We start from the raw sequence: 24,398 nt of genomic DNA, 5'->3' as shown, positions 1-24,398 counted from the left end.
GTGGTGTTACATAGGACTGCAGGTTACATCTATACATTATCTGCACTCAGAGAGTTATCACTGTGTTATCTGTGGTGTTACATAGGACTGCAGGTCACATCTATACATTATCTGTACTCAGAGAGTTATCGCTGTGTTATCTGTGGTGTTACATAGGACTGCAGGTCACATCTATACATTATCTGTACTCAGAGAGTTATCACTGTTATCTGTGGTGTTACATAGGACTGCAGGTCACATCTATACATTATCTGTACTCAGAGAGTTATCACTGTTATCTGTGGTGTTACATAGGACTGCAGGTCACATCTATTACATTATCTGTACTCAGAGAGTTATCACTGTGTTATCTGTGGTGTTACATAGGACTGCAGGTCACATCTATACATTATCTGTACTCAGAGAGTTATCACTGTGTTATCTGTGGTGTTACATAGGACTGCAGGTCACATCTATACATTATCTGTACTCAGAGAGTTATCACTGTTATCTGTGGTGTTACATAGGACTGCAGGTCACATCTATACATTATCTGTACTCAGAGAGTTATCACTGTGTTATCTGTGGTGTTACATAGGACTGCAGGTCACATCTATACATTATCTGTTCTCAGAGAGTTATCACTGTGTTATCTGTGGTGTTACATAGGACTGCAGGACACATCTATACATTATCTGTACTCAGAGAGTTATCACTGTTATCTGTGGTGTTACATAGGACTGCAGGTGACATCTACTACATTATCTGTACTCAGAGAGTTATCACTGTTATCTGTGGTGTTACATAGGACTGCAGGTCACATCTATACATTATCTGTACTCAGAGAGTTATCTCTGTGTTATCTGTGGTGTTACATAGGACTGCAGGTCACATCTATACATTATCTGTACTCAGAGGGTTATCACTGTGTTATCTGTGGTGTTACATAGGACTGCAGGTCACATCTATACATTATCTGTACTCAGAGAGTTATCACTGTATTATCTGTGGTGTTACATAGGACTGCAGGTGAGACGTTCTTGTTGTATGTGAGTACATGCAGTGATGCCTTGTCACCACACGGTGGCAGTGTTGTGCTGCCTGTTCTGCAGGCTTCCTCCTAGGTTGCAGCTGTGATGCCCTGTGGTTTAGTTATTTATGTTGTTGCAGGATTTACTTTTCTGGGCCCTTAGTTATTATTGATCCTGGGACTACGAAGTACAATGAGTAATGTTCGATGCAGCAGTGCCGGGCGGTTTGCTGTTGCAAAACTACAACTCCCAGCATGCCCGGACAGCCTTTGGCTGTCCGGGCATTCTGAGAGTTGTAGTTTTGCTACAGCTGCAGGCACACTGGTTGGGAAACGCTGATCTAGCGTAATCTGAAGGTCACCTCCTGTATTATTATAGGCTGATTCTCTGTCCTCTGTGCTTTACACTGCAGCTCGCCATGTTCTGACTGGCTCCTTTATATAAGCCCGAGCTCAGTGCACATGGGTGAGATTGTGATATAACAATCAGGACAGAACGATTATAAGCTACAAGAAGCCAAAATGAGAAGATTATTAGGATGGGGGCAGGGGTGGCCTTGGGGGGGGGGGGGTGATGCTGCCCCTTTAAGTGTGTAATCTTTCTCATTATAGAGCAGTGTGATGAGAGACGTGCAGGTTTATTAGCAAACATTATAACCAGGGATAGCGGCTATAACTGAGCGATCCCCCGGGGGGTTACAGACAGATGCTGGAAGATGAAACGCGGCGGCTGTGAGGCTTCTGTAAACAGCGGCAGATGAAGAGATGAGAGTTCTGCGCTCTGATGTTACCACGAAAACCTCCAACACACGAAACGTGCGCCCAGTGTGTTATTACTCATCATATACAGCGTACAGTATGTAGAGAAGAGGGGCCCCCAGGGTGGAAACAAATGGGACCCCAGCAGTGCCTACAGGTATTTCTTATGTTAGTGATCGGAGCTTATTACCTCACACCACTCCTCCCATTCTCCACAGGCCCTGACTGCAGGCTCCTTCTCTGACTCCATTCACACAGTATTTCGGTCAGTATCTTTAGCCAAAACCAAGAACTGATATAGGAAAAAAAAAACTATTATGGAAAGATTACAAAGTCTTGTGTTCTCCACCTTCTCTGAGATCAGTCTAATGTTCTGCACCTGCCTTGGCCTCAGTTTTCGCTTCTTCACTTGCCCTGGCCTCCACCTTGTGTCCTCTACCTGTCCTGGCCTCTGTTCTGTGTTCTCCACCTGCCCTGACCACCATCATTGGTTCTTCACCTACCTTAGCCTAAGCCTTGTGTCCTCCACCTGCATTGGCTTTAGTTTTCTGTTCTCTGCTTTCCCTGGCCCCAGTCCTGTGCTCTCCACCTTCCCCGGCCCCAGTCCTGTGCTCTCCACCTTCCCCGGCCCCAGTCCTGTGCTCTCCACCTTCCCCGGCCCCAGTCCTGTGCTCTCCACCTTCCCCGGCCCCAGTCCTGTGCTCTCCACCTTCCCCGGCCCCAGTCCTGTGCTCTCCACCTTCCCCGGCCCCAGTCCTGTGCTCTCCACCTTCCCCGGCCCCAGTCCTGTGCTCTCCACCTTCCCCGGCCCCAGTCCTGTACTCTCCACCTTCCCCGGCCCCAGTCTTGTCCTCTCCACCTTCCCCGGCCCCAGTCCTGTGCTCTCCACCTTCCCCGGCCTCAGTCCTGTCCTCTCCACCTTCCCCGGCCTCAGTCTTGTCCTCTCCACCTTCCCCGGCCTCAGTCTTGTCCTCTCCACCTTCCCCGGCCTCAGTCTTGTCCTCTCCAACTTCCCCGGCCTCAGTCCTGTGCTCTCCACCTTCCCCGGCCTCAGTCCTGTGCTCTCCACCTTCCCCGGCCTCAGTCCTGTGCTCTCCACCTTCCCCGGCCTCAGTCCTGTGCTCTCCACCTTCCCCGGCCTCAGTCCTGTGCTCTCCACCTTCCCCGGCCCCAGTCCTGTGCTCTCCACCTTCCCCGGCCTCAGTCCTGTGCTCTCCACCTTCCCCGGCCTCAGTCCTGTGCTCTCCACCTTCCCCGACCCCAGTCATTTGCTCTCCACCTTCCCTGGCCCCAGTCCTTTGCTCTCCACCTTCCCCGGCCCCAGTCCTGTGCTCTCCACCTTCCCCGGCCCCAGTCTTGTCCTCTCCACCTTCCCCGGCCCCAGTCCTGTGCTCTCCACCTTCCCCGGCCTCAGTCTTGTCCTCTCCACCTTCCCCGGCCTCAGTCTTGTCCTCTCCACCTTCCCCGGCCTCAGTCTTGTGCTCTCCACCTTCCCCGGCCTCAGTCTTGTGCTCTCCACCTTCCCCGGCCTCAGTCTTGTGCTCTCCACCTTCCCCGGCCTCAGTCCTGTGCTCTCCACCTTCCCCGGCCTCAGTCCTGTGCTCTCCACCTTCCCCGACCCCAGTCATTTGCTCTCCACCTTCCCTGGCCCCAGTCCTTTGCTCTCCACCTTCTCCGGCCTCAGTCTTGTGCTCTCCACCTTCCCGGGCCCCAGTCCTGTGCTCTCCACCTTCCCCGGCCTCAGTAGTGTGCTCTCCACCTTCCCCGGGCCCCAGTCCTGTGCTCTCCACCTTCCCCGGCCTCAATCTTGTGTTCTCCACCTTCCCCGGCCTCAGTCTTGTGCTCTCCACCTTCCCCGGCCTCCGTCCTGTGCTCTCCACCTTCCCCGGCCTCAGTCTTGTGTTCTCCACCTTCCCCTGCCTCCGTCCTGTGCTCTCCACCTTCCCCGGCCTCCGTCTTGTGTTCTCCACCTTCCCTGCCCTCAGTCCTGTGTTCTCCACCTTCCCCGGCTTCAGTCTTGTGCTCTCCACCTTCCTCTGCCCCAGTCCTTTGCTATCCACCTTCCCCGGCCTCAGTCTCGTGTTCTCCACTTCTTCTGGCCTCATTTTTGCGTAGTCCACCGTCCTTGACCTTAGGCTGATTCCCCTGCCCTCGAGTATTCTCCACCTTCCCTGACCTCAGCCTTGTTCATCGTCATGTTCTCCACCATTTAGGGAGATTCTTCAAAACCTGTGCAGAGGAAAAATTGACCATTTACCAATAGGAACCAATCAGATTGTTTCTTTCATTTTTCAGAGTCCTTTTTAAGAATTAAAGAAGCTAATTGGTTGCTATGGGAAACTTTTCCTCTACATAGGTTTTAATAAATCTCCCCCAATGTGTTCTCCACCTGCCCTGACCCCAGTCTTGTTCACTGTCGTGTTCTCCACCTGCCCTGACCTCAGTCTTGTTCACTGTCGTGTTCTCCACCTGCCCTGACCTCAGTCTTGTTCATTGTAGTGTTCTCCACCTGCCCTGACCCCAGTCTTGTTCACTGTCGTGTTCTCCACCTGCCCTGACCTCAGTCGTGTTCACTGTCGTGTTCTCCACCTGCCCTGACCTCAGTCTTGTTTACCGTCGTGTTCTCCACCTGCCCTGACCTCAGTCTTGTTCATTGTAGTGTTCTCCACCTGCCCTGACCTCAGTCTTGTTCACTGTCGTGTTCTCCACCTGCCCTGACCTCAGTCTTGTTCACCGTTGTGTTCTCCACCTGCCCTGACCTCAGTCTTGTTCATTGTAGAGTTCTCCACCTGCCCTGACCCCAGTCTTGTTCACTGTCGTGTTCTTTACCTAACCCCAGTCTTGTTCATTGTTGTGTTCTCCACCTGCCCTGACCCCAGTCTTGTTCACTGTCTTGTTCTCCACCTGCCCTGACCTCAGTCTTGTTCATTGTAGTGTTCTCCACCTGCCCTGACCTCAGTCTTGTTCACTGTCGTGTTCTCCACCGGCCCTGACCCCAGTCTTGTTCATTGTAGTGTTCTCCACCTGCCCTGACCCCAGTCTTGTTCATTGTAGTGTTCTCCACCTGCCCTGACCCCAGTCTTGTTCACTGTCGTGTTCTCCACCTGCCCTGACCTCAGCCTTGTTCACCGTCATGTTCTCCACCTGCCCTGACCTCAGTCTTGTTTACCGTCGTGTTCTTCACCATTGTGTTCTCCACCTGCCCTGACCTCAGTCTTGTTCACTGTCGTGTTCTCCACCTTCCCTGACCTCAGTCTTGTTCACTGTCGTGTTCTCCACCTGCCCTGACCTCAGTCTTGTTCACTGTCGTGTTCTCCACCTGCCCTGACCTCAGTCTTGTTCACTGTCGTGTTCTCCACCTGCCCTGACCTCAGTCTTGTTCACTGTCGTGTTCTCCACCTGCCCTGACCTCAGTCTTGTTCACTGTCGTGTTCTCCACCTGCCCTGACCTCAGTCTTGTTCACTGTCGTGTTCTCCACCTGCCCTGACCTCAGTCTTGTTCACTGTCGTGTTCTCCACCTGCCCTGACCTCAGTCTTGTTCATTGTAGTGTTCTCCACCTGCCCTGACCCCAGTCTTGTTCACTGTCGTGTTCTTTACCTAACCCCAGTCTTGTTCATTGTTGTGTTCTCCACCTGCCCTGACCCCAGTCTTGTTTACCGTTGTGTTCTCCACCTGCCCTGACCCCAGTCTTGTTTACCGTCGTGTTCTCCACCTGCCCTGACCCCAGTCTTGTTTACCGTCGTGTTCTTCACCTGCCCTGACCTCAGTCATGTTCACTGTTGTGTTCTCCACCTGCCCTGACCTCAATCTTGTTCACTGTCGTGTTCTCCACCTGCCCTGACCTCAGTCTTGTTCACTGTCGTGTTCTCCACCTGCCCTGACCTCAGTCTTGTTCACCGTTGTGTTCTCCACCTGCCCTGACCTCAGTCTTGTTCATTGTAGTGTTCTCCACCTGCCCTGACCCCAGTCTTGTTCACTGTCGTGTTCTTTACCTAACCCCAGTCTTGTTCATTGTTGTGTTCTCCACCTGCCCTGACCCCAGTCTTGTTCACTGTCGTGTTCTTTACCTAACCCCAGTCTTGTTTACCGTTGTGTTCTCCACCTGCCCTGACCCCAGTCTTGTTTACCGTCGTGTTCTCCACCTGCCCTGACCCCAGTCTTGTTTACCGTCGTGTTCTTCACCTGCCCTGACCTCAGTCATGTTCACTGTTGTGTTCTCCACCTGCCCTGACCTCAGTCTTGTCCACTGTCGTGTTCTCCACCTGCCCTGACCTCAGTCTTGTTCACTGTCGTGTTCTCCACCTGCCCTGACCTCAGTCTTGTTCACCGTTGTGTTCTCCACCTGCCCTGACCTCAGTCTTGTTCATTGTAGTGTTCTCCACCTGCCCTGACCCCAGTCTTGTTCACTGTCGTGTTCTTTACCTAACCCCAGTCTTGTTCATTGTTGTGTTCTCCACCTGCCCTGACCCCAGTCTTGTTCACTGTCGTGTTCTTTACCTAACCCCAGTCTTGTTTACCGTTGTGTTCTCCACCTGCCCTGACCCCAGTCTTGTTTACCGTCGTGTTCTCCACCTGCCCTGACCCCAGTCTTGTTTACCGTCGTGTTCTTCACCTGCCCTGACCTCAGTCATGTTCACTGTTGTGTTCTCCACCTGCCCTGACCTCAGTCTTGTTCACTGTCGTGTTCTCCACCTGCCCTGACCTCAGTCTTGTTCACTGTCGTGTTCTCCACCTGCCCTGACAACAGTCTTGTTCAATGACTACAAGGGGTCTCCACTTGCCTTGACCTTAGACTTGTTCTCTCACTACTTAGTCTTGTTCTATACATTTTAATGTGGTCTCCTGTTGGGGAAGTTACTGTGCCCAGATATAGAATTATACCGGGGTCCACAAGCTTCAAGAAACATCAATGTCAGAGCACAACACAGTAATTTTGTGTTCTCTCCATCCTTGTGTCCTCATCCCTGATCAGGGGGGATTCTCTCTGTATTATGAGTGTGAAAAGGATCTTGAACAACTAATGTGGGTGGAATATAAAGGTAGCAGCGCTTTTCAAGTGCTTCTCGGGAGAATGAGGTCTATGAAAAGCTCTAGAAAGAATAACAGAACTAAGAGGGGCGGAGGTCCCAGCCCTGAGAGATGTGGTTTTAATACATCAGATCGCGGTGTAAAACGTGCTTCTCCCACAGTTCAGTGCAGCAGCATATTCTCTGTTTGCTAAATGTGCAGGAGGCAGCAGCAAAACCATAAGACCTGCAGTCTTGGGTACACCAACCAGGACGCTCTAGATGTGACTGCAGCTGAAGACCTGAGGTAGACGCCTCCCCAACAGGACAGAGAGGTCACCCCCTTCTTGTTTGGGGACATTGCAGTACCTGAACAAAGCCCTGAACTGGATCATACCATCCATAGAGGAGGGGTTGAGCGGACTGGAGCGGGTTTCCCTTCTCCGTAGCTGCAGGAGGTTCCCAGATTAGTCAACTTACCTGCTTTTACCAGGACTCTCCTATTTTTAGACTTTCTTCACCCAGTCACTTGGTGATCTATACATTATAGTTTCCTCATGACCCTATACGTCTTATAATCCTCCATAATATCACAAGGCTGCATGTGTGTATGCTAGCTGCTCCTGAGCTCCACTCAACGGTGAGGAGGCCGGTAGAGATGAGCGACGTTACAGTAAATTCGATTAGTCAGGAACTTCGCGGCTCAGCAGTTGATGACTTTATCCTGCATAAATGAGTTCAGCTTTCAGGTGCTCCGGTGGCTGGGAAAAGGTGGATACAGTCCTAGGAGGGTCTCCAGCCACCGGAGCACCTGAGAGCTGAACTCATTTATGCAGGATAAAGTCATCAACTGCCGAGCCGAGAAGTTCATAACGAATCAAAGCACTGAAACTTCACTCATCTCTAGAGGCCGGTCATAGAAGACTGGTCCCCTGAGAGGATTATGGTCATCACTTGTTGATCAGACCACAGATCATGTCTCTTCTCATTATTAGAATATGGGGGCAGAGTCTAGTTTGGGAAAAGATAGAAGTCTGCAGTAGGCAGGTGGGGAATCCGCCTATTAGGTAGAAACCCACAGTAGGTAGAGTACCCTCTCCTTTAAAGGAGTAGTCCAGTGGTGAAAAACGTATCCCCTATCCTAAGGATAGGGGATAAGTTTGAGATCGCAGGGGGATCTGACCGCTGGGGGCCAGGTTTTCCGGCCACGAAGCGGCAGCCAACACACCCCCTCAATATAACGCTATGGCAGAGCCGGAGATTGCCGAAGCTAACGCTCCGGCTCTGCCATAGACTTGTATTGAGGGGGCGTGTCGGCCACTGCTTCGTGCAGCGGTTGACACTCCCCCTTCCCGCGGGCTGTCGGGGCTCCGTACAGGAGATCGCGGGGGGCCCCAGTGGTCAGACCCCCCGCGATCTGCAATAGGGGGATAGGGGATAAATTGTTCACCACTGGACTACTCCTTTAAAGTAGAAGTCCCCAAAAGATAGGAAAGTAGGGAAACCCCCTATTAAGTATAAACCCCCAGTGGGTAGGGAATCTCCCCCATTAGGTAGAAGCCCCCAGTAGTTAGGGGATCCGCCTTTTAGATAGAAGCCCCCTGTAAGTATGGAATCCTCCCTTTTAGGTAGAAGCCCCCAGAAAATAGGTAAGTATGAAATTCTCCTGTTCAGTATAAGCCCCCAGTATATATGGAATCTCTCACATTAGGTAGAAGTCCCCAGTAGGTAGGGAATCCTCCCCTTTTAGGTAGAATCCCCCAGAAGATTGGTAGGGAACCTCCAATTAGGTAGATGTCCCCATTAACTAGTTTTCCTCTAAAAGAAAATATTAATCCCACTCACCTTCCCTCTTCTCCTGCGCTCAGAGGATTTATATATTTTTATGGTCTACAGGTATCGAGGACAGTACCCATACAGATGTCTGGCATCAGCGCCTATTCTAATGCCAGTATCGGGACAATCCCAGTGTGATGCTACTACATTTACTTTTAAGAGTCTGGATTCACAGGAGATTTAATGTGGATGTTATAAACCACCATTGTATTAAAGGAAGAGGAGTCATAAGAGCGGCCTGTAATCCAATGTATTCAGTGTAGATACACAGCGGACCCCAGTACATCTACCACTTCACAGATTCCCATATTATTGGCATCCAGGATGGTCAAAACCTACAGTAAAAAACAAAACAATAATAGACTTTTCAATTATTTGCTGAAAAATAATGAAAAAAATAAAAAATATATATTATATAAAAAATATAGATTTTTATATAATATAATATAGATTTTTTATATAATATAATATAGATTTTTATATAATATAATATAGATTATATTATATAAAAAATATATATTATATTATATAAAAAATATATATTATATTATATAAAAAATATATATTATATAAAAAATATATATTATATAAAAAATATATATTATATTATATAAAAAATATATATTATAAAAATATATTATATAGAAAATATATTATATATTATATTATATAAAAAATATATATTATAAAAATATATTATATAGAAAATATATTATATATTAAAATATATATATATATATATTATTTTTTTTTTTTCACACACACACACACACACTGGCAGCACAGGCTCCAGGGGCCATGTTGTCAGCTATGGGAACCGGCTGCCACATTGCTGGATTGTCTATTCAAATGGTCACCAAACGGCAACTCCCTTCAGCAAGTAACAGAATTTTCCAATTTTACAAACAACATAGGTAAAGAGAGGAGCTAGAGATGAGCGAATTTACAGTAAATTCGATTTGTCACGAACTTCTCGGCTCGGCAGTTGATGACTTTTCCTGCATAAATTAGTTCAGCTTTCCGGTGCTCCGGTGGGCTGGAAAAGATGGATACAGTCCTAGGAAAGAGTCTCCTAGGAATGTATCCACCTTTTCCAGCCCACCGGAGCACCTGAAGGCTGAACTAATTTATGCAGGAAAAGACAACAACTGCCGAGCCGAGAAGTTCGTGACGAATCGAATTTACTGTAAATGCGCTCATCTCTAGTCTTGACCTAAAAAATGGCGGGGGTCACACCCCATGATTTTGCTTTATGGTTTCGGCATACGGTTTCATAAAAAAAAAAAAACGTATGCAATCGTACATAAAAACGTGTCCATAGACTTCCCATTCAAAACTGTATGCACCATAATGTATACCAGTGGTCTCCAACCTGCGGACCTCCAGATGTTGCAAAACTACAACTCCCAGCATGCCCGGACAGCCGTTGGCTGTCCGGGCATGCTGGGTGTTGTAGTTTTGCAATATCTGGAGGTCTGCAGGTTGGAGACCACTGGTGTATACGTTGTCTCCGCTTTTCAAATCATACGGTTTCTTACTTTTTTGTTTACCTCCCCCCCCCCCCCCCCCCGACAAAAAACCTTGGCCTACCGCGGTTTTTGGTCCGCGTGAAAAACCGTATTAAACCGTATACATTTTTTTTCTTTATTTTTTTTTAACATTGGAGTCAATGGGAACCGTACCGAACCGTATGTGCGTAAGGGTCCATCCGGTTTTCACCGTACGGTTTTTGACTTTGAAATTCCAAGAAAAAAAAACTGCAATCAAACAAGTGAAACTTTATTCATAATTAAGTGAAAAGTTAACATATACGTTTTTTTTTTCTTAAAAATCGCATGCCACCGGACGTCATTTTTTAAACTGTATACAGATAAAAATGTGTACACGCGTTTTGATACAGTTTAGTCAGGTTTTGAGGAATCCGTTTTTTTTTTTTTTTTAATCAAAAACCTGATACGGGAAATGTATTACAAAAACGTAGTGTGAACCCGGCCGTACAGGGATGTATTGTATGAAGGCATTCAGTTGTGTTCTTTACACAGCTGAGGTTTTGCTACAACTGCAAATCGTATAATAACCAATCTCCCTCTGATTTCCTCCCGGGAGGACACTTACTCCTGTTGGGGTAGTGGGTAGGTCTCCTCATTCTTGACGGGCAGGATGAAGTGTGGTACCTGGTGCACGGTGCCGGTTTTGTCCCTGTAGTGATCCCGATGCTGCTGCGCACTCTGAAACACCAGTAAATAGTATCAGACAGTTCACCGCATCAGTAATATAGATCTGCTGTAAGTGTTACTTGTCCCATTACCCTGATTTAGTGGCGGTATGACAGAGTAGGGCACCCTTGATATATCTAATGGGGTTCCCTAAAGCAAAAAGAACACTCGTAAGAGGTGTTGTAGCTTAAAGGGGTATTACAGGGAAAAAATATATATATATTTATATATCAACTGGCTCCAGAAAGTTACACAGATTTGTAAATTACTTCTATTAAAAAAATCTTAATCCTTCCAATAATTATCAGCTTCTGAAGTTGAGTTGTTCTTTTCTGTCTGGCAACAGTGCTCTCTGCCGACATCTCTGCTTGTCTCGGGAACTGCACAGAAGAGTACAAGAGGTTTGCTACGGGGATTTGCTTCTACTCTGGACAGTTCCCGAGACAGGTGTCATCACTTAGACAAAAAAGAACAACTCAGCTTCAGCAGCTCATAAGTACTAGAAGGATTAAGATTTTGAAATAGAAGTCATTTACAAATCTGTTTTTACTTTCTGGAGCCAGTTGAGATAGATATATATATATATATATATATATATATATAAAAACAAAAAATATTGCAGCACGACTCAAAAAAAATATAGTGGGTGCCAAGCAAACCAGGCCCGATCAAGGCCAACAGATACTCAGACAAAGCAAAAGGTGCAGCACTCCAATTCCGGTAGAAAAAGATTTGTGTATTTATTCACCACATCTCAAAAATACAGCAACGTTTCAGCTCAACAATAGAGCCTTTCTCAAGCTTAGTGACAACTGCTAGGTAGGGGGTTTTTATACCCAATCAAGTGTGTACAATCAACAAATAAGTAAAACAATCCAAAGTGTATAATCCATAATCAATACAGTGCAGTGCATTAATAAAGTGCTCATTCAAAATATCACAAAGAGTACTATTATAGTACATAAAGTGCTAGATGATTAAAAGCGTATACATAGAAAGAAATGCTTGAAACTCTAGACTCATAGTTAATAACATAATTAGTAATATGCAAAACATCTGTAGTAAACATGATTGTACATCGTAGTCGCATGGAAGAACTCACCCGCTCTGTATGTCTAATGGCGCTGACGGCTTGTAGTGTTCGGCTGTGCGCATGCGCCAACCTCCTGACGCGGCCGGCTCGTACTGACTCGCCGGACGCATGCGTCAGAAACCAAAACAAACAAGTCATGTGCCGAAGCACATGACCTGTGTGTCAGCTGACCCGTTGCCTCGGATACCTCCGACGCAACAAGCTATCGCAGATGTCCGAAACGGGAGATTTATAATGAGTACATAGGATAACATGTGGTGGATGTGACATTACTGGTATGAGGCATCACTAGTGCGTAATATTAACAAGTTAATACTTAAATATAACTAATACTAAATGGTGCATGGTATAACACCTGTGCAAAAATCCACAAGATTAAATACATAAAAATTCTGTGAGCATACATTATAGTGTTATTCTGTGTAATTATATAAGGATTCAATTGAATCTAGAGTGTATATCATCCATACAAAGGGTCATATAGGAAAAGGACACCAAGGGATGGTCAGGAATTCTCTGGGTCAAAACAGAATGAAAAAGTAATAAATGAAGAAAATGTAATAAATAAATGAAAAGAAAAAATAAACAAAAATATAAATAGAAGTAAACACCATCATCAAATAAAAATTTTTTCAAAAAAAATAAACAAAATTAAATAAAGAAACAAATAATTAAATAAAATACATATTGTGGTCACATGATCACCAACTGAAGGCAAAGGGACTGGTGTGTGTGTCACTTAACTCCCTGGTTTGTAGGGTACTGGTTGAGCCACCTAATAAGAAGCCCCACCAACACCACCAGAAGTCTCTCCGGTACAGAGGGAACAAAAGTCCCCTACCTCCAGAGAAACTCCACCTACAGCCAAAACGGGAGTGTGCCCGCTATTCCAGCAGCACCTGCTAGGACACATATAACACACCATCCCTCATGCATGCCAACCTGTTATATGGTAGACCACCGAGATATAATAAATAAAAAAATAAAAAAATGTAACAGAGAAATTAAAAAATAATAAAAATAAAAAAATATTAAAAAAATAAAAAAGTATTAAAGTATTAAAAAATACAAATAAAAGTAACCAAACAGATATGTTTAAACCAAACAAATGTGTTTGACCCAGACGCCTGCACCAACCACAGGTCTAACCCATAACTATGACCACCCGTGGATGTCTACTTTTGAAGAAGAGATAATTAATCCACTTTAAAGCCTAAATATAGTGCCGCAACCACCATAGTTAGTGTACTATTTTTATTAAGATAAATGGAACAGAATAAGCAAATTCAAATATTCAGAGCGTGTGATGTTCTTCCTGCGTCTTGTTCAAGTATTGTAACAATCTGAAAGCATAAACAAATAGATAAGTATTAATAAAGGCACAGCAATAGTCACATAAAATGCCTAGAATAGAGGTAAATAAGATCATGGGCTTTCGAGACACGCAAAAAAAATTTTTTCTAGATAATGTTAAACTCAGCATTCATACCATGTGGACGTAAAGAATTTAACCTGTGTATCCACCAAAGTTCCTTCTTTCTAAGTAAAGCCAGTCTGTCACCGCCCCGACTGGGGATGGGGACATGATCAATGGCCATAAAGCGAAGATCTTTCTCATCATGTTGCATCTCACTAAAGTGTTTAGATACCGGTAGGTCCATTTTCTTACGTCTAATGCAGTACCTGTGATTGTTAATCCTCGTTTTGAGGCTCCAAGTGGTTTGTCCGACATACAAAAGTTGACATGGACACATTAGTACATAAATGACCCATGTGGAGTCACACGTCAAAAAATGTCTAAGTGTATAAATATAATTTGTTTGGGGATGTTTGAAATTAGAGCCCTTCATCATTTGTGTACAATTTATGCATGAAAGACAGGGGTATGAACCCAACCTCCTACTAGTGAGGAATGTTTGTCCACCCGCCTTCTTTTTCAATACTGGTGTGTTTACCAATTTGTCCTTAAGGCTAGTTGACCTCCTATAAGACATCAATGGGTTAGATTTGAATTCTTGAATGTTAGCAAAACTATTTTGTAAAATGTACCAGTGTCTATTAATTATCCGTGAAATAGCTCCACTGCGTACATTGTAATTAGATGTAAATGGAATCCTTTTTTCTATAGTTCTCGGTTTGGGTCTGAGTGTAGTCTCCCTATCAAGGGTCTCAACCCTCTCTCTATGTTTAGAAATGACTGATGTAGGGTACCCTCGCTCTCGGAAGTTGTTAGTCATATAATCTAAAGTGGTTTGCAGTACCGTATCATCATCAACAATCCTCCTTGCCCTCAGCATCTGGCTGTATGGTAGGGATTCTATCATACGTCTAGGATGACAGCTGCGAAAATGTAAAAGTGTATTTTTATCAGTTGGTTTAGTGTATAAACATGTCCCCAACTTGTTGCCATCTCTATGAACCATTACATCAAGAAAGCTGATGCTTTCCCTAGAATGGGTCATAGTAAATTTGATGTTGGTGTCAATATTGTTTAAGAATTGGAAAAAATCAAAAAGTTCAGACTCCGAGCCAGACCACAGGAGGAAGATGTCGTCAATAAAACGCCACCACCCCAGACAATGTCTGAAGTGGTGGCATGGGTAGACGACATCTTCCTCCATGTCCGCAACGTATAGGTTCGCGTACATGGGCGCCACATTGGTGCCCATGGCGGTACCCACACGTTGCAGAAAGAACTGGCCATCAAAAAGAAAATAGTTATTAGTAAGGATAAGGAATAGCAGCTGCAACACAAAGTCTTGAGCTGTCAGGGAAAGTACTGACTTCGCCAAGACCCTCCGTATTGCCGCCATACCCTTTTCATGACTGATAGAGGTATATAAACTCGTGATGTCAAAGGACACCAGAAACACATCTTCTGGAATCCTGACATCACGAATTTTCAACAAGAAATCGCTAGTGTCCCTGATGTAGGATCTGGACTCAAAGACAAAAGGCCTCAAAATTCTATCCAGGAAAATAGAAGCATTACTCAAGATACCATTTCGCCCAGATACTATGGGCCTACCAGGTGGGCACTCCAGCGATTTATGGATCTTGGGCAATACATATATGGTAGGTGTTACTGGATGTTGTATTATCAAAAAATCTCTTAAACTGTCGTCAATCAATTGATTTGTATGTGCTTCCTCTACTACTCTTAACAACTTACTCCTAATCAAATGTTTGGGATCACTGTCTAATCTCTGGTATGTTGTAGTGTCATTAAGTTGTCTGTACAGTTCCTTGTTGTATTCAGCTGTGTCCATCACCACGACCCCACCACCCTTATCCGCAGGTTTGATGGTGAGGTCGTGGTCACGGACAAGCTGATCCAACGCTTCTTTCTCTGCTTGTGTGAGGTTATGTTGTCTACACCCCTCTGTCTCAAATTCTAATTTAAGCTGTTCCAGGTCATGTTTAACCATTGCCATATATGTATCTAGTGGGTGTGAAACTATCCCTGGGTTAAATGTACTTTTGTTAAACAAACCAAAATTTTTTAGGCACAACTCATGTCCACTATTAACATCATTAGAAACTTGAATTACATCATTATGCGTATTGAACCAGATTTTCAATTTTATCCGTCTAAAGAAGGCCTGCAAATCACATTCAATAGAGAACCAGTCTGGAACTGATACTAAGCAATAGGATAAACCCTTAGATAACAAAGATACTTGGGCATCAGTTAAGGTATGAGAGGAGATATTTACCACAGTTTGTAAGGTATTTAAGTCCTTTTCCGGGAGGGTTGAGTCCGTTGTTGTATCTTGGGTGGCCGTTGATTTCTTGTTTTTCCGGGACCTGTTGCGTTTCCTTCCTCCCCTTCTGGTTGGTTTCCTGTGGGGGTACTGGGAGGATGATCCCCCCTCAAGTCTTTTAATAAAAAAGAAGAAGCATCAGGATCAACATTAGCTTGAACAAAGTTATTATTTTTCCCTTTCTTGTTCATAGCGCCAGATTTATTGGTATAATTGTAGTCAAATTGGTTCCATGTGTATACCCGACCAGCTGTATAATCACCAAGATCTCTATACCAGTAATGTCACATCCACCACATGTTATCCTATGTACTCATTATAAATCTCCCGTTTCGGACATCTGCGATAGCTTGTTGCGTCGGAGGTATCCGAGGCAACGGGTCAGCTGACACACAGGTCATGTGCTTCGGCACATGACTCGTTTGTTTTGGTTTCTGACGCATGCGTCCGGCGAGTCAGTACGAGCCGGCCGCGTCAGGAGGTTGGCGCATGCGCACAGCCGAACACTACAAGCCGTCAGCGCCATTAGACATACAGAGCGGGTGAGTTCTTCCATGCGACTATAATATACAATCATGTTTACTACAGATGTTTCGCATATTACTAATTATGTTATTAACTATGAGTCTAGAGTTTCAAGCATTTCTTTCTATGTATACGCTTTTAATCATCTAGCACTTTATGTACTATAATAGTACTCTTTGTGATATTTTGAATGAGCACTTTATTAATGCACTGCACTGTATTGATTATGGATTATACACTTTGGATTGTTTTAATTATTTGTTGATTGTACACACTTGATTGGGTATAAAAACCCCCTACCTAGCAGTTGTCACTAAGCTTGAGAAAGGCTCTATTGTTGAGCTGAAACGTTGCTGTATTTTTGAGATGTGGTGAATAAATACACAAATCTTTTTCTACCGGAATTGGAGTGCTGCACCTTTTGCTTTGTCTGAGTATATATATATATATATATATATATATATATATAAAGTTTTTTTCCTGGATAACCCCTTTAATCGCCAGCATCAGATGGGAAATTTTGCATCATTCAAATTACTTGCAATACTATTTTTGACCACACGGTGCGCTGTTACAAAAGAACAGAGCCAGGAGCTTTAATAATGGGCACATACATAAACATACACATGGAAATTACAAATTTGTAAGATGTGTTTCTACAAGTACAAATCTGTGTGTTTGTAAGATTGTACAGTGATCCCTCAACTTACAATTAGTGTTGCTCGCGAATATTCGCAATTCGAATATTTTTCGCGAATATTGCATATTCGCGAATTCGCGAATTTCGCGAATATAGCGCTATATATTCGTAATTACGAATATTCGTTTTTTTTTTTTTTTTTTTTTTTTTTTTCTTTTTTTTTTTTCTTCACAGTACACATCACAGTGATCATCCCTCTCTGCTTCCAGCTCGTGTGGTGTAAAGAAGGCTCTAATACTACTCTGTGAGACTGGCGTGCGAAAATTCGCATATGAGAAAATTTCGCATATGCTAATTTTCGCATATGCGAATTTGCGCGTATGCTAATTTTGTATTTGCTAATATTCACATATGCTAATTTTCGCATACGCGAATATTCGCATATGCGAAAATAAAACGAGAATATAACGAATATGCGAATATTCGCGAATATATGACGAATATTCGCGATTATATTCGCGAATATTCGCGAATTCGAATATGGCCTATGCCGCTCAACACTACTTACAATGGCCGCAACATTTTTTGGACCATTGTAACTTGAAACCAGACTCAACATACAATGCTATGGAATCTGCAAAACATGTCAATGGCTGGAAGAACCGACCAATCAGAATGGGCATTCACTGGTAAGACCCCTTTATTACTAAAGTGTATGCACTGGTGTCTGGTAGCACCCTCTACAGTACAGGGAGGTATTACATGTTCTGTACTCTTTACCTGTATTACTGAAGTGTATGTAGTGACTGGTGTCTGGTAGCGCCCCCTACAGTACAGGGGGATATTACATGTTCTGTACTCTTTACCTGTATTACTGAAGTGTATGCACTGACTGATGTCTGGTAGTGCCCCCTACAGTACAGGGAGGTATTACATGTTCTGTACTCTTCACCTGTATTACTGAAGTGTATGCACTGACTGGTGTCTGGTAGCGCCCCCTACAGTACAGGGAGGTATTACATGTTCTGTACTCTTTACCTGTATTACTGAAGTGTATGCACTGACTGGTGTCTGGTAGCGCCCCCTACAGTACAGGGAGGTATTACATGTTCTGTACTCTTTACCTGTATTACTGAAGTACATACAATGACTGGTGTCTGGTAGTGCCCCCTACAGTACAGGGAGGTATTACATGTTCTGTACTCTTTACCTGTGTTACTGAAGTGTATGCACTGACTGGTGTCTGGTAGCGCCCCCTACAGTACAGGGAGGTATTACATGTTCTGTACTCTTTACCTGTATTACTGAAGTGTATGCACTGACTGGTGTCTGGTAGCGCCCTCTACAGTACAGGGATGTATTACATGTTCTGTACTCTTTACCTGTATTACTGAAGTGTATGTAGTAACTGGTGTCTGGTAGCGCCCCCTACAGTACAGGGAGATATTACATGTTCTGTACTCTTTACCTGTATTACTGAAGTGCATGCACTGACTGGTGTCTGGTAGCGCCCCCTACAGTACAGGGAGGTATTACATGTTCTGTACTCTTTACCTGTATTACTGAAGTGTATGCACTGACTGGTGTCTGGTAGCACCCCCAACAGTACAGGGAGGTATTACATGTTCTGTACTCTTTACCTGTATTACTGAAGTGTATGTAATGACTGGTGTCTGGTAGCGCCCCCTACAGTACAGGGATGTATCACATGTTCTGTACTCTTTACCTGTATTACTGAAGTGCATACAATGACTGGTGTCTGGTAGTGCCCCCTACAGTACAGGGAGGTATTACATGTTCTGTACTCTTTACCTGTATTACTGAAGTGCAGGCACTGACTGGTGTCTGGTAGCGCCCCCTACAGCACAGGGTGGTATTACATGTTCTGTACTCTTTACCTGTATTACTGAAGTGCAGGCACTGACTGGTGTCTGGTAGCGCCCCCTACAGCACAGGGAGGTATTACATGTTCTGTACTCTTTACCTGTATTACTGAAGTGTATGCATTGACTGGTGTCTGGTAGCGCCCCCTACAGTACAGGGAGGTATTACATGTTCTGTACTACTTTTAACCCATGCCATGGCTAGCTGCTCCTTTGGACACCAAGTAACGACGGCTCCATTTAACTTTTTTAGGACATTGCGTGTACTGTACAGGACCCTGAAGAAGCTCCTGTCCTCTACATAGACCAGTGTTTCCCAACAACGGCGCCTCCAGCTGTTGCAAAACTACAACTCCCAGCATGCCCGGACAGCCGAAGGCTGTCCGGGCATGCTGGGAGTTGTAGTTTTTGCAACAGCTGGGGGCACCCTAGTTGGAAAACGCTTAAATAGACAGTGATTACAGTTCCCAGCAGATCTTTCTTACTTTTATATGTAAGGATTTGCTTTATCTCTATTAGTTATCTACTTACTTATCTTTAATCCTCACTTTTTCCTATTTTTGGATGACCTTTTGGTGGCTTCAGAACCAATTACCAGGTTTCTATAGAGTTATGATCTAAACATACAATGGTCTCAACATACAATGATCTCAACATACAATGGTCGTTCTGGAACCAATTAATATTGTAACTTGAGGGAGCACTGTATGTGTGTGATTGTATCTAAATATGATGAACTGGTTTTGTTATGTAGATTTGGATACTGAAGATACTGTGACTACATATGACCAACCTTCATAAACTGGCTCAGTCCTTGTGTGCGGTCGTAATCCACATTGTATCTGGACCAAGTGGGACTGTGAAGATATCTGTCCCAACCTCGGGAGCGGTTACCTATCACCAGAGCGGGGTCATTGGAGAAACTGGTAGGAAACTGTCCCCCTTTATGGTACGGACTCTGACTGGTGCAGAGCGCCGCAGAGCGGAAATCCTGAAAGCAGCGCGCAGTAGTGTTTCCATAGGTGTCACCATAAGTGAAGACATCAGAGGGGATGTGACCACGATACCTGGTACAACAGATCAGACAGACATTAGAGGGACGACTAAAGGTGTTATCTGACAAAAGTCTGGAAAAATCCAATAACTATATGACCACTTACCACCAAAAGAGCCTGCAAAGACTACATCTCACATAGATCCCTGTCAAACCCACAAGTGTGACGAAAAAAAGGGGACATATTGTCACAAAATGACGGTAATATGGATGCCAATGGAATGTACTACTTCCAGCAGGGTGACCAAGGATGAAAAGGGCAATCGATTCAGGAAAGGTAATGCATGTACATTACAAAGTAATATAACTACTATAATACTGCCTCCTATATACAAGAATATAACTACTATAATACTGCCCCTATATAGAAGAATATAACTACTATAATACTGCTCCTATATACAAGAATATAATTACTATAATACTGCTCCTATATACAAGAATATAACTACTATAATACTGCCTCCTATATACAAGAATATAATTACTAGAATACTGCTCCTATATACAAGAATATAACTACTATAATACTGCCTCCTATATACAAGAATATAACTACTATAATACTGCATCCTATATACAAGAATATAACTGCTATAATACTGCCTCCTATATACAAGAATATAACTACTATAATACTGCCTCCTATATACAAGAATATAACTACTATAATACTGCTCCTATATACAAGAATATAACTACTATAATACTGCCTCCTATATACAAGAATATAACTACTATAATACTGCCTCATATATACAAGAATATAACTACTATAATACTCCTCCTATATACAAGAATATAACTACTATAATACTGCCCCTATATACAAGAATATAACTACTATAATACTGCCTCCTATATAAAAGAATATAACTACTATAATACTGCCCCTATATACAAGAATATAACTACTATAATACTCCTCCTATATACAAGAATATAACTACTATAATACTGCCCCTATATACAAGAATATAACTACTATAATACTGCTCCTATATACAAGAATATATCTACTATAATACTGCTCCTATATACAAGAATATAACTACTATAATACTGCCTCCTATATACAAGAATATAACTACTATAATACTGCTCCTATATACAAGAATATAACTACTATAATACTGCCTCCTATATACAAGAATATAACTACTATAATGCTGCTCCTATATACAAGAATATAACTACTATAATACTGCTCCTATATACAAGAATATAACTACTATAATACTGCCTCCTATATACAAGAATATAACTACTATCATACTGCTCCTATATACAAGAATATAACTACTATAATACTGCCCCCTATATACAAGAATATAACTACTATAATACTGCTCCTATATACAAGAATATAACTACTATAATACTGCTGCTCCTATATACAAGAATATAACTACTATAATACTGCTGCTCCTATATACAAGAATATAACTACTATAATACTGCCTCCTATGTACAAGAATATAACTACTATAATACTGCTCCTATATACAAGAATATAACTACTATAATACTGCTCCTATATATAAGAATATAACTACTATAATACTGCTCCTATATACAAGAATATAACTACTATAATACTGTCTCCTCTGTGCAGAGATAAAATACTGTTTTCTAATGATCACGTAGAATATTAAACCCATTTTGGAATTGATGTTACAGTAATTACACATTGATCTCCTGATAATATGTAATTTTCTGGAGTTTATCCTGAATGTAGCAGAGTCCGTTCGGTTGCATTCTTCCTGGGTTCTGACCCTGATAACATTTGGTAATGAGTTGTGGATTTTGCCGATTTTCCTGTAATTAAATGTATTATCTCCTTCTCTCAGCCTCATTAGCTCCACGCTCGTCTATCAGCCCTGAAGAGCGTCAGAAGACAGAACCAGACGAGGCACAGAAATCACCACAGAGGTCTGAGTGCTAACATATCACAAGAAAGCTGATGAGTATGGGGGGCGGCGAGAGTAACTGGGACCCCCAACTACTGGTGCCAGTATAGACCTGTAAATTCCTAAATCTGCAAACACTCAGACCCCAAGTGATATAACGTGGTCATCTAAATTTGTAAAGTTAAGTTAGTTTATAGATTAGCAGTATTATAGTAGTTATATTCTTGTATATAGGAGCAGTATTATAGTAGTTATATTCTTGTATATAGGAGCAGTATTATAGTAGTTATATTCTTGTATATAGGAGCAGTATTATAGTAGATATATTCTTGTATATAGGAGGCAGTATTATAGTAGTTATATTCTTGTATATAGGAGGCAGTATTATAGTAGTTATATTCTTGTATATAGGAGCAGTATTATAGTAGTTATATTCTTCTATATAGGAGCAGTATTATAGTAGTTATATTCTTGTATATAGGAGCAGTATTATAGTAGTTATATTCTTGTATATAGGAGCAGTATTATAGTAGTTATATTCTTGTATATAGGAGGTAGTATTATAGTAGTTATATTCTTGTATGTAGGAGCAGTATTATAGTAGTTATATTCTTGTATATAGGGGGCAGTATTATAGTAGTTATATTCTTGTATATAGGAGCAGTATTATAGTAGTTATATTCTTGTATATAGGAGCAGTATTATAGTAGTTATATTCTTGTATATAGGAGCAGTATTATAGTAGTTATATTCTTGTATATAGGAGCAGTAATATAGTAGTTATATTCTTGTATATAGGGAGCAGTTTTATAGTAGTTATATTCTTGTATATAGGAGGCAGTATTATAGTAGTTATATTCTTGTATATAGGAGCAGTATTATAGTAGTTATATTCTTGTATATAGGAGCAGTATTATAGTAGTTATATTCTTGTATATAGGAGGCAGTATTATAGTAGTTATATTCTTGTATATAGGAGGCAGTATTATAGTAGTTATATTCTTGTATATAGGAGGCAGTATTATAGTAGTTATATTCTTGTATATAGGAGCAGTATTATAGTAGTTATATTCTTGTATATAGGAGCAGTATTATAGTAGTTATATTCTTGTATATAGGAGGCAGTATTATAGTAGTTATATTCTTGTATATAGGAGGCAGTATTATAGTAGTTATATTCTTGTATATAGGAGCAGTATTATAGTAGTTATATTCTTGTATATAGGAGGCAATTTTTATTGTGAAAACAAACAAAATTACAATTAACATAAATTCTTACAATGCAAAACAAAAATAACAAGCATTGTACACACAATGACTACTCAACTAGAGTATGTACAGAGTAATATTAAACTTAGAAAGTCCACATTTGCTGGAAAAGGAAAAACACAAAAAAATGTAATAAAATAACATGACATCATCCGTGTTAAACCAAAGAGACATTCCTCCATAATTTCCCATTATTTTGGTTCCTCCGTATCTCTAATGACTTTACCCACTGGAGCTCGGACATGATCTGTCTTACTGCTGTGATGTGGTGGAATGGCTCGTTGTGTATGGACACTCTAGTTCTCATGTGCCAATGGTAATATTTAGTGATAGTAATTATTATGTACATAGTCCCCCTGTCTACAGTCCTGTTACTGAACGGTACAGCGTATATGATGTCAGGGTAAGTCAGGGACTGCAGTAATGGGATGTTCAGCTTACCGGACACTTCTTCCCATATCCTCCTCCCGGCCCTGCAGTCAGATATGAAATGCTCCATCGTCTCCTCCTGCTGACAACCCAGAGGACAGTTCCTATCAGAAACGCTTAGATATTTCAGGTTACCCCTGACAAAGAGCCTCCCATGGAGCGACAGCCAAGCTATGTCAAAGAATTTTGCGGGGAGTCGTTTCCCATTGAGGAACTTTAGACTTTCCTGTAAAGTGCTGGTCACACAATCCCTCAAGGCAAGTGGAGAGCAGAAGAAAGCCCTACAAACCCTTACGTATAGATCCTTCCTTGGCTTACTCTCTATATAGGACTTCTCAATGCGCCATCTCTTCAGACATCTGAGCCCGTATTCCAGGTACGGGGGGAGGTAGTCACGCGTCCATCTCCCCCTCTTGAGACTGCCGCCTCGCACCCAAGACTCTGCAAAAGGCAATATCCAGTCCCTGATACTATTCGCCCACAGGGAGCTGTTGTTTGAGTCCATGCAACCAAAATTTACTTTTAGAAACATGGAGTCAAAGAACACCCTTGGATTCAGCATATCCAACCCACCCTCTGTCCTCTGTAGGTAGGTGATCCCTCTTTTTATCAGATTCAACCTGTTCCCCCAGAACATTTGGAAGAACAGGCTAAAGAGCCGAGCAGAGAAAGATTCTGGCAAAGGAAACACAACAGAGACATACAAGAAGACGGGGACCAGGTAAGTCTTCAACATTTTAACCCTTTCTCTATAGGTCAGCCTCCAGTTCTTCCAGCGCTGAACCTTTGCATTTCCGGCTTCCAACTTCTCTTCCCAATTTAGTTTGGCGTTATCGTCCCTCCCGAATTTGACCCCTAGGATTTTAATATAGGAGGAGGCTCTCACAAATTGGGGCAGATCAAAATCTGTATCTGATACCCAGAGAGCTTGACTCTTCTCAAGGTTGACCAGAGACCCTGAGGCCTCCGAGTAACTTCTGATGGCCGCAGACAACATCTCCAC

At 42.9% G+C, this 24,398-nt stretch overlaps 2 protein-coding genes across 14 annotated transcripts in view; one reads left to right on the top strand and one right to left on the bottom strand.

The window, feature by feature from the left end:
* Window positions 1-8,805: 8,805 nt before the first annotated feature.
* The window catches only part of CIMIP2C (ciliary microtubule inner protein 2C), a 40,829-nt gene continuing 25,236 nt past the window's right edge, over window positions 8,806-24,398 (bottom strand). The window contains exons 2-4 of one of the 2 annotated variants that reach the window (XM_056563737.1): window positions 19,527-19,800; window positions 10,728-10,840; window positions 8,810-8,947 (exon numbers count right to left, since the gene is read on the bottom strand). In XM_056563737.1, coding sequence (XP_056419712.1) covers window positions 8,941-8,947; window positions 10,728-10,840; window positions 19,527-19,800 — 394 coding nt within the window. In that variant the 3' untranslated portion in view covers window positions 8,810-8,940. Of the gene's footprint in view, window positions 8,948-10,727; window positions 10,841-19,526; window positions 19,801-24,398 lie in introns of both variants that reach the window. The other variant, XM_056563738.1, reaches the window with a different exon arrangement.
* Window positions 19,947-24,398, top strand: part of OTOF (otoferlin) — a 433,471-nt gene continuing 429,019 nt past the window's right edge. For all 12 annotated transcript variants that reach the window (XM_056563722.1, XM_056563719.1, XM_056563725.1 and 9 more), the window contains exon 1: window positions 19,947-20,064. In XM_056563722.1, the coding sequence (XP_056419697.1) occupies window positions 19,983-20,064 (82 nt within the window). In that variant the 5' untranslated portion in view covers window positions 19,947-19,982. The remainder of the gene's footprint in view (window positions 20,065-24,398) is intronic.

Source organism: Hyla sarda, chromosome 3 (genome assembly GCF_029499605.1).
Source record: "Hyla sarda isolate aHylSar1 chromosome 3, aHylSar1.hap1, whole genome shotgun sequence".
NCBI lineage: Eukaryota > Metazoa > Chordata > Amphibia > Anura > Hylidae > Hyla > Hyla sarda.
The sequence above is the reverse complement of the archived record's forward strand: the minus strand, read 5'-3'. Positions and strand labels throughout refer to the sequence as shown.